This window comes from Manis javanica, chromosome 3, assembly GCF_040802235.1.
Source record: "Manis javanica isolate MJ-LG chromosome 3, MJ_LKY, whole genome shotgun sequence".
Lineage (NCBI taxonomy): Eukaryota > Metazoa > Chordata > Mammalia > Pholidota > Manidae > Manis > Manis javanica.
Genome location: NC_133158.1, coordinates 181,696,856 through 181,707,640, shown reverse-complemented (window position 1 = coordinate 181,707,640; position 10,785 = coordinate 181,696,856). Strand labels below are relative to the sequence as shown.

General features: G+C 45.0%; 1 protein-coding gene across 8 annotated transcripts in view; it reads right to left on the bottom strand.

Moving 5' to 3' along the window:
* LARS2 (leucyl-tRNA synthetase 2, mitochondrial) overlaps positions 1–5,544 on the bottom strand; it is a 175,001-nt gene extending 169,457 nt beyond the window's left edge. For 7 of the 8 annotated variants that reach the window (XM_037015980.2, XM_037015986.2, XM_037015983.2 and 4 more), the window contains exons 1-2: positions 5,390–5,544; positions 1,381–1,634 (exon numbers count right to left, since the gene is read on the bottom strand). In XM_037015980.2, coding sequence (XP_036871875.2) covers positions 1,381–1,614 — 234 coding nt within the window. In that variant the 5' untranslated portion in view covers positions 1,615–1,634; positions 5,390–5,544. Of the gene's footprint in view, positions 1–1,380; positions 1,635–4,991; positions 5,351–5,389 lie in introns of those variants that run through there. The other variant, XM_037015981.2, reaches the window with a different exon arrangement.
* Positions 5,545–10,785: the final 5,241 nt, after the last annotated feature.

Genomic DNA, 10,785 nt, shown 5'->3' with positions numbered 1-10,785 from the left:
CTGCATTATAAACTAAACCAAAAAGAAAAGAGAGAAGAAAAGAAAAAAACTAATTTTATGCTCTTCATTCAGAATTAAACTGCTACCTAGAGTTTGTTTCCAGAATACATTTAGTAACATTAGTCTGGTCATGTTGACATGAAAGCTTTTCACTCCTAATGAGGTAAAAGTCAAGTTTTCACTGAACAATTATGCATTATATTCAAACTTTCCTTTTTATCATTTTACTTGTTATACCCTACATCTTTCTCACTGCCAGATTTTCTTTCTAATCAGTGCCAAAAACCACCCTTCAATTTAACACAAGTAACTCCCCTGAACACACACATTTTTCATAATGACCAATCTTGCAGAAAATATGAGTCTGGTAAGAGTGACAATTAGGAGATGGGAAAAGGCAATTCTAGTGAAGTGTGGTCTTGGGCAGTTACATTTATTCAACTGCTTGCCTTTGGCCTTATCTCTTTAATTAAATATAGAGGATCTGTATTATTTGGTGAGGGATGGTCGGAATGTAAGAGTAAACTAACGCTTTGCTCTGGTTAGATCTAACATTTCACATCACAATCACATCTCCCATTTGTCATGTTCATCAATATCCAGTAGTGAGGTTAACACATTCAAGGCTGATCTGCAATAGGCTAACATCCTACAGAAGCAGTCGGCCTCCAGCAGTGTGCTCCCTGGAAACTGGCTACAGCAAGTTCTCAAGACAACTGAGTCAGGGAGAGTGCTGAGCCAGCACACACAGACCAGAAACCAGGTGTTCACCAACTCGTACAGCTGCTACTGCAAGGCTGGATCCCAGCCCCAGATCACACAAGGGAAGGGCTGGTACCTCCCAAACCCTGATGCTGAGACGGCAGAATAGGGTTGAAGGCCAAGGTCATGCCAGGGGAGGGCAGGTACTTCTCAGAATATGTGGATTAAAAGTTCTACAGCCCAAGGGGCCCAGGTCTCTCTCCTGGAGCCTCACATCTGATACTGCAGCTCCCTGCATGCTGCCCACCGTGCAATGGACCATGAAGGACCTGACACCTGTGTGGTTCCTGTCTTGATGAGTTTCCCCAGCAGATGCTGCTCGGGAATGCCCAATGGACGCTGCCCACCTGCACTTTGCGGGTACGTGCTTCGCACTCAAACTCTTTAAAGCACTATCCCTGTCCCATTTCATTTACTCCTCACAAGCATCCTTGGGAGCAGATGAGCGCTATTATTAGCACTGTCATATTAGGGAAGAAAACTGAAGCACAGACAGATTTGATCATTTGGTTCGAGGTCACATACTTAATGACTTATTTGAACATGGGCAGTCTAAGCCCTAAGTCCAAGTCCTTAGCCCTTCTTCTGTACCCTCTCAGAATCTCTCAGAATACTCACATCAGTTTCTGAAATTTTTGAGGCCTGTTCTTTTATTTGTTGATGCCACCATTTCTCAACATCCTTTCTTGTCTGCAATGTATACTTCTTCGTCCACTTTCCAGTGGCACTGTAAATACCTCTGGAACATCCAGCAATCACTCTTCTTCCCCAGCTGATAACATCTGGCACACCATTTAGCTGTCTTTTCAGAAGAGAGGCATAAAAATCCAGTCTCTGCCAAGCAGAAGCCATCTTCAGAAGATGGGGAGACCCTGAAAAAGAGAGCGAGGAGACTCACTGTGAGCAGCCTGGGCCCTCTCCTGGGCTTGTCCTCCCCTCCAGCACAGCCCAGTGGTCCCTGCCTGTTCACACGCTTTCCTCCTCTTTTGATGATTTCCTGCCCTGAAAAGAATACTTTCGGGTTTAATTGGCTAAGTGCAAACTTAATGGAAAATATATAAAGGTGCTCAGTGCTCCCAAACACAAAAGTCCCACAGGAAGAAACGGACACCGACCTGGACCCACCCCAGACACAACTTCACGGGCCACAAGGGGGGCAGCAGAGCCTCCTCCCGCCCTCCCCTCAGGCCAGCCCAGCGTCTTCCAGCAGGATTCACTTCCCAGCGCCCAGGCTTCAGCAGAGCTCCAAGCACATTGTGGCTTGGCCTCAGGCTCGAACAAACGTCAGAAAGGAACTGAACACAAGCCTCCAAAGAGGAGCAGAGACTCTAAGCTATTATTAGCATTTTCATACATATTATAAAGTAAATAAACCCAGTAGGCTGAGCCAGGAAATAACCATTATTTAGAAGACTATTTATTCATTTAGTTCTTCATTCATTTACCAGATGTTTATTGAATACTGCTAGGTCCACACTATTCTAGGCAGTAGGGACCCAGCAGTAAACAAAAACAAAATCCCTTTTTTCACAGCATTTACATACTAGTAGGGAACACAGAAATATTTGGTATAGTGTGGTGAGTACTATGGTCTTTGGAATACAACTCATGGGTTCACCAGGACATCTGATTCCAATTCAAAATTCAACTTTAATGTTTCACTTGCTTCTTCCAAAGGTGAAATCCAGAAATGACATCACAGGAGTTTTCAGGTTTCATCACTGTTTAAAAGTTTAGGGTGAAAGTTCATCAAATATTTAAGATTTATGACTACATAGCCTAAATGTTTTGCTTTCTTGCATAACAGCATTCAAAAGTGCTAGAGTGAAGAAACAGATGAAAAGAGGTCTTTCAAAACCAAGGGAGAAATAAAGGAAGGACCGGGAACTCTGAACTGGTGTTAATGCTTCGATTCTTTCAAAATTTTTCCGTATCTAGAAGGGTTTGGTCTGCTTCACAAAGATACTGGGTCATACATGTTGCCAGGAGGGTTCATTAGAGGCTTAGACAGTATGCTTCGCACTCACATAAAATGGCATCTGTGTGCTGGCATTTACAAGTTGGTCTGCCAAAGTTCTTGACATACCAATTCTCACTGTATTTAAGGCCTCTTGCTCCTTTTGCAGGTAGAATCACACACAGGCTTGAACAAACTTCCCTATCCATTGGGGTTGGCTATTTAAAGTGTGCAGATGTGACTACAGATATTACAGTGACCTGTATAAATTGGTTATTATCAATTTAATATGATCAACCTAATAGACGCTTTGCACAATTAAGGCAATTGCATTTTTTTAGGGGTTGTGTTTCTATATAATTAGAACTATTCACAGGACACATGGATTTTATGGTTCTCTTGCTAAGTCAGCATTTCCATCTCTTCAGAAGCCATTTAGCGGATGCTTACAGATAGATGCTTGCCATTTCACTCCTGGACTGCATTCCCTAAGAACACATAAGGAGAGTGTTCTGGACTCTCATAGAAACAATGGGAAACAACAAAACTATAAAAATACAAATTAACTGATCTCAATCTCATATGTTTCTGTTTCAATGCTGGTTAGCCATTGTAATAAATGAAGTATCAAAAAGTGCAGACTGATCACCAATATGAGCAAGACAAAGGAATGTCAGTCTTCCACTTAAAATGCTAATCCCATTTCTATAACTAGTTACCCTATATGCTAATCATAAACAACACATAACATCCCTCTCTACACAAGAACAAGCTTTCCAAATATGTTCATATAATACCTGGCTCACTAACAACCTCTCCTTTTCATAAACCAATGGTATAAACTGGAGAATCCTGAAACAGATGTGGGAATTTTTAAAAATTTGAAGTTTATGAAGAAAAAGGCACAAGTGGATTACAAAGTACTAGATTATTCAATGCATGGGGTAAAATAACAAATTAGAGCCCTGTCTCTAATAAGCCAAAGTAAATCCTATATTGAGGTTTTTTTTAAGTATATAAAACAAGATGAAAATAGAGATGAGCTTTTAATAAATCTTACAAGGTGCAGGATGTTTCTGTCCTGAGCATAAAAGCAATGGAAGAATTCACAAAGGAAAATATTAATAGAAGTGACTCTCTAAAAATGTAAAATGCCTACATATCAAAAACACCGAAAGCAAAATTAGAAAGCAAACAATAAGCTGAGAGAAAATGTTTGCCAAAACTGCAATAACAAAAGGTTATCCCACTCTAAGGAGTTCACATATGAGAAACATTGAAAACCTTACTTTAAAAATGGGCAAAGGAAAAGTGAGGAAATAGAATAGCTAATAGATATGTGAAAATGATCAACTTTAGAACTAATCCAAGAAATGTAAATTAAAACAATGAGACATTTTTCCTAAAAGATCTGCAAAAAACTATTAAGTGAAAAATGTACATTTTTATATACTGCTGGTAGGAATGTACTTTAATTCCAACTCTCTGGGGAGCAATCTGATAGTATGTGTCAAGGCCCTAAAACAAAAGTTCACATCCTTTCTGTCAGAGGGTCCCCAGGACTCAAGTGGGACACAGCATATGGTGTACTTACGGCTATGACTTATTACAGAACTTCATTGGGGCTCAACCCTGTCGGCTTTTTCTTTCCCAGGGTCCTGCTCTCTGTTTCTCTACCCACCAAAGCCCAGAAGGGCACTGCTTCTTCCTGACAACAGGGAGTAGCCATTTTATTAGGTTATCCCCTTCTGATCAACGTGAAAGGTGTGGCTCATAATTTATGATCAGCTTGGCCCTTTTCTTCCTCAGCTCTGTCTCACTCAGTTTATTGCCTAAATGTTTGGAATCTTTCCTCCCACAGCCTTCCAAAGCATCATCCCCACTATTCACTCCTCTTTAGAATCAGCCCTGAACCTCAGCCTTATTTAGAACTTAAGGTTAAGCTTTCTGAGAATGGTGGGGGCAGCAGCATGTGGTCAGAGAATGAGGGTCCTGAGAACTGGACCCAAAATGACAATCATGTGTGGATGAAGAGTAGGAGACAAGGCAAAGAAACAGAACACATGGGAGGAGTGCATGAGAGCATTTTTACCCAAAAGAAAATGTTTTAAGAATATGCCAAGGGAAATGCATCTTAAAGAAAACAAGTATTGTGACAAAAACAATAAATATCTTGGCTGTTGCAACTAATTACTGTGTGACCTCAAGCAAATTATTTCCTGTCTGGCACTTCAGCTTCTAAAATGAGGGCTAGACCCAGATGACCTCTGACCTTCGAGCTCTCACATGCTGTGGCGATGACCCGCGGGCCTGAGATGCGCTGGATAGCCTTTAACCGAGTTCAGACCCCCAGCCCCCAGCCGAGGAAGCGAAGATCCGGAGATGAACCGGAATAGGGGAGTGCTGGGGAGAGAGAGGCACTTGGGTACAAAACTCTATGTACATGTGCGTTTTCCTGGCTTAGGGTCCAGAGCTATCAACGCGGTCCATGGCTCAGAGTCTGGGGACCCGGGCCTAAGACTTCAGTCCGGAAACTGCGCGGCTCCGGGGCCACCTGACCCAGCCCGCGCCTTCCCTTGCCGTGCCCAGCGAATCGGAACCTCCTGCCCCCGGGAGGAGAGGGAACGGAGCCCGGCCCGTCGCCCCGCCGAGGCCCGATCACAGGTTTACCTGCTCACAGGCTCTGCCTGCGGCTCTTCGTACCCAAGTCCCCAGCTTTAGGGGCACACGGCCCGGCACAGGGCCACGGCCGCCGCCATGTTGGCAGAACAACAACTTTATCGGTAGCGGGCGGAGGAGACAGAGACAGGCAGGGCGGAGCCAGAGGAGGAGCGCGGCCGGAGCCGGACTCCCCGCGAGCGCGGCACCCCGGCGTCTGCGCGGCGGCCCCAGGCTCCCTCGGGCCCGGCGCTCCACCGCGCGTCACTCCAGAGACGCCCGAGGGTCAAATCATTCCAAATAGTAGCAGGCGTGTGAGAGCCATCAGTTCAGTGGCCTCGGAATAAATTGGATGGCAGGTGTAAGGAGCGCCGCCGGAGTCCTGAGGCCGGGCTCGGAAGCCCTGCAGGGCTACAGCCACCTGGACTTGGGCAGGTCTTTCGACCTCTTTATCGTTAATGACCAGCTGGTGGTTAAAGTATCTTCCACCATATTCTATGACTTTACAGCCCCGGGAGGGGAATTATCCAGCTAAGATTGGGGTAAAGTGTAGTTTTCTCACGTGGGCTAAGAATATGAAAAGCATGATTCCCGACTAGCCACTTTCCTAGAGGAATTTATGTATCCAAGACTCTCCTCCCCCAAGTGTTTCTTGCTGTAAATGAATCAATGAATGAATTGCAAAGGACCAGTGGTGCTAAAGTATAATTTTCAAAAAAGTAAAACCGGTTTAAAGGATATTTTGAAGAACTCATGTATGTGGACCATCAGGAATACTGAAATGAATTTGTTAATTGTACAAAACTGTCTAATGTCCTATAAGACAAGAAAAAGTAATGTTTGGGAGTCACCTTTTTCTACAGGGCTGAAATCAATGGTACCTCTGTCAAACAAAATGCTTCCAATTACTACTCATGCTCTGCTTTTAACTTCTACTCTTACAAAACTGAGCAACAGAAAACAAGCAAAGGTGCATACCCCAACAACACGAGGTAACCCCAGGCGAGCCCTTCACCCAAGGGACACACAGTAATCTCTTCTGCCAGTTTCGCAGTCTTTTACAAAGTTTTCTGACAGTTTGAATCCAAATACTTCATTTTTCAAAGTGTGGCCCTTAGGCCAACATCAGCCCCACCCGGGAACTTGCTAGAAGTGGAGGCCCCACTACAGACCTGCTGAATGAGACACTGAAGTTTATATCCCCAGGGGATTCTTAGGCACACTGAAGTTAGAGACTCACTGACTTGGGATGTGATTTAGAAGGGATCCTGAGAACACTCTAGTCCAGCTTGCCCATTTTACAGGTGAATAAACTGAGGCCCAACAGAGCTGTCTAGCTCATGGTCATAAGTAAACTGGAATTCAAAACTGGGTCTCTAGTCTGCTAGAATAGTACTCTTCCCAAATTGCAGAATGGTAGATCATTAGGAATTTAGACAACTTGCAGTCCAATCCCCTCACTTCAAAGTTGGGGCACTTAGGCCCAGAGACTAATTAGATACAGCTTGCCTAAAGTCACACAGCTGGCCTTCAGCCTGGCAGAACCAGGGTCCCAGTCCATGTCACCTAATCTCTCCACCTATAGAACAGGATGCTTAAATCTAAACTGATGCCATGGGATCATTGACTCTCATGCTAACATGCCACATAGAGTGATTTAACATCCAGGTATGTTGTGCATCTACATATAATTAGAGTACCCTTTCTCTCATTTACCCAAAATACTAAATTCTAACTAGCCTCTACCCTTATCCTAGTTCAAATTTTCTCTTTCCTCTTATGAATTAAAGTTAACATTGGCATTTCTAGGAGATTATCTCAAATAGAATTTTTCTAAAAGTCACTTGCTTTACTGGAAAGTTGCTATTTTTATATCAAAGAAGACAGTAGAATAAAAGTAAATCCCTTTCATTCATAAAGAACCTCACTGCAAAGATACATTATTAAATGGAGACAAGTTGCTGGGCTGTGTAGAAAGTTATCACATTTTTGACTTTTTAAAATGGAGAGGAAATAAAAGAAACATATTTGGAAAGAAATCTAGAAAAATGTGCCCCAAACTATTTCCTGTGATGATCTCTAGGGACAGTGGGTTTTCTGGGCCTTTCTTTTCATGATAGCTTTCTGTGTTCCTCTTACTTTTTCTATTAGCTAGTGTGTTAGGCTGAAAAGTGGTTTCCAAAGATATCTAGGTCATAATCCCTGGAACCTGTGAATCTCACCTTATGTGGCAAAAGAGACTTTGCAGATGTGATTGTCTTGCCAATGGGTTTCAGCTCTGGGCAAGTTCACTATGGATTCAATGTGACCAAAGAAATTGACAGTAAAATGTTCTTGGGTGAAAGGGTTATACCCAACTTAATTCCCATGGTGGCAGGTCAGTCACTAGAATCCCATTCACTCAGAGCGAGTCTGCATGCAGCAAGCTGGTCTTGGCCTCTGGGCCCCTCTGTCCACACAGCTGTCCCACACAGCCGTCCTCCTGGCCTCTCTGCATAGTCGTCCCACACAGTTGTCCTCTGGGTCTCTGTTCTCAGCGCTGCCACCACTCCAGCCTCTGCTCTCCTACAGCCTTGCAGCCCTGCCACCGTGTCGCACCCAGAGTGCTGGGAGGAGCTCTTTATATAGAATCAACAGCCATGTATTGCCCACAGGAAGGCAGTGAACTAGTCAGCCAGGACCAGGTGAGAAGAATCCTGGCCCCAGGAACTCTCATTTTATCCACACTCCACCCCTCCAGGATTCTCTCCTCTCAATCTATGTGCCCTTAGTCCTCTACAATGGTCCCTGTGCAAGGAAGCTTGAACATTGTTCTCCAGCCTCTCCAGCAAAAAGTCTTGCAGACACACAGGCTAGACTCATGGCTCTGTCTCTGACCTCTGCCTCTTTGGTCTTAATGGCTGAACTCTGCTCTGGTTTCAGTTGCTGCCATAGCTCCAGTGAGATCCTATTGGCTTCCTGTCTAATTTCCTTCCGTCTACTCCTGCCCGTATCAAATCAACTCACATCTGGGTCCTCAGAACCCTCACGGGGCCCCTCAAATTCCTCCTGTGAGTAACAGGTCTTCTTTCTTTCCGGGTTTTCGTTGCTTCAGCTACTGTACATGTAACCTTGCATTTTGTAATTGCTGCCTCAAGGCGGCTGCACTGTCAGGGAAGACAGCTTTCCCATCTCTGATCCCAACAGAACAATTCCATCCACCCCTAAGTCCCACAGCCCCCAGCTCAGCCTGAGTATAGGGGCAGATCATAGAGTGCTCTACAACCTGGGGAGGGGGCCGCTCCTCTCCTTGGGGAACTTTCAGCTGGGTCTTTATTTTCTTTACAATCACTGGGCATGCTTTCAATACAGGAGGGGCCAGTGCCTCTGGCACCAACCCTTCATCCTTCCCCAGCTCCTCCATTTCTGGGCTAATGGCACCTTTCTCTCCACTCCCCCAAGTGCCTCCTCTGCTATAGTGCCTCACAACAATGCCAGCTCAGTCTTCAGAAGCTCTCTTACCTTCAGCTCAATGCTTCACAGCTGACATTCTTGTGCCACCTCTGCCTGCACTTCTCTCAGGAGTTTGTCTTTTTCCTTGATGGCCTCTTCCTCCTTCAGAACACCTGGCAGCGCTGCCATCTTGTCTCCAATGGCACCTTGCTGCCTCTGTTCTCGTGCCACCTCCTCCTGCATCATGCCATCTCCTTCCTTAGGGAATCCACAGAAGTTTGCAGCTCACGTTTTTTGCGCCGCCCTTTCTTGGGTCCCCTCTGTAGACTTTTTTAATACTGTGAGAAGCAGCCAACCCACAGTCCCTGCTGCCTCATGGTCACTCTGCTTCTCAAAGGATCTGCTTACTATACCAAGGGCCACCCCTACTGCCTCAAGTGTCACCTCCACTTGCCTCCAGTCCTGGGGTGGGGCCCAGTCCTCTAGGAGGCAAGCCACCTCAGACCACATACCCATTGGGAGATGATCCACTGTCTCCCCATTCACAGGGCAGCCCGTTGAAGCACCCCTTCCATAAGGGCAGCCTGTCTTTTTCCTTGATCAACAGTGAATCCTGACAACTACGCCAATTGTCCTGCCAGTGGGTTTCAGCCCCGGGAAAGTTCACTATGGATTCAATGTGACCAAAGAACTTGACAGCAAGATGTTCTTGGGGTGAAAGAGTTATACCCAACTTTATTTCCAGGTGGCAGGTCAGTCACTAGAATCCCATTCACTCAGAGCGAGTCTGCATGCAGCAAGCCAGTCTCTGCCTCTGGGCCCCTCTGTCTGCACAGCTGCCCTGCACAGCCATCCTCTGAGCCTCTGTCCTCAGTGCTGCCACCACTCCAGTCTCTGCTCTGCTCTCCTGCAGCCTTGCAGCCCTGCCATTGTGCTGCGTAGAGCACTGGGCGGAGCTCTTTATATAGCATCAACAGCCATGTATTGCCCACAGGTGTGCAGTGAGCTAGTCAACCAGGGCCAGGTGAGAATCCTGGCCACAGGAACTCTCATTTCATCCACATGATTAAATTAAGAATCCTGAGCTAGGATTATCCTGGTGGGCCCTATATTCAATCCCAAGTGTCCTCACAATACAGAGGCAGAGAGAAATTTGAGACAGAGGAGGTACTGTGGCCACTGAAACAAGACACTGCTTCGCTGCCTTTGAAGATGAAGGGAGGCCCCGAGCCAAGGACTGCGAGGAGTGCGGCTCGGGGGACAGAACAGCAAGAATACAGAGTATCCCATAGGACCCAGCAACCCCATGTCTGGGTAAATACCCAAGAAAATTGAAAGCTGGGCTTAAAGACATGCATGTACACCCATGGTCGTAGAGGCATTACTCACAAAAGTCCAAGGTGGAAGCGACCCAAATGTCCGTTGAGGGATGAACGGGTAAACAGGATGTAGTATGCCCATACCATGGAATATCATTCGGCCTCAAAAATCAAGGGAACTCTGACACATGTGACAACACGGATGACCCTTGGGACGTTATGCTAAGTGAAACAAGCCTGGCACAAAAGAACGAGTATTATGTGATTCTGGTATGAGACACCTAGGGCGGTGAAATCCACAGAGATGGAGAGTGCTTGCCAGGCTGCTGGTGGGTGGGGAAGTGGAGAGTTAGAATTTCATGGGTGCAGAATTTCAGTTTGGGAAGATGAAAAAGTCCTGGAGAAGGATGGTGGTAATGGTTGCACAGCACGAATATGCTTAATGCCATTTAATGGTACTTAAAAATTGTTAAAGTGGTAATTTTACCACCAGTGGAATATTTTAACACAATAAAAAAGAAAGAGTGGAATATTTTAATATCATTTTAATGTTTATTAATATTTAATATGTAAATATTACATTTAATACTTACTGAAAATACTTAAAATATTTTAAAATGAATTTAATAAATACACTTAAATAAAAATAGTTAAAAT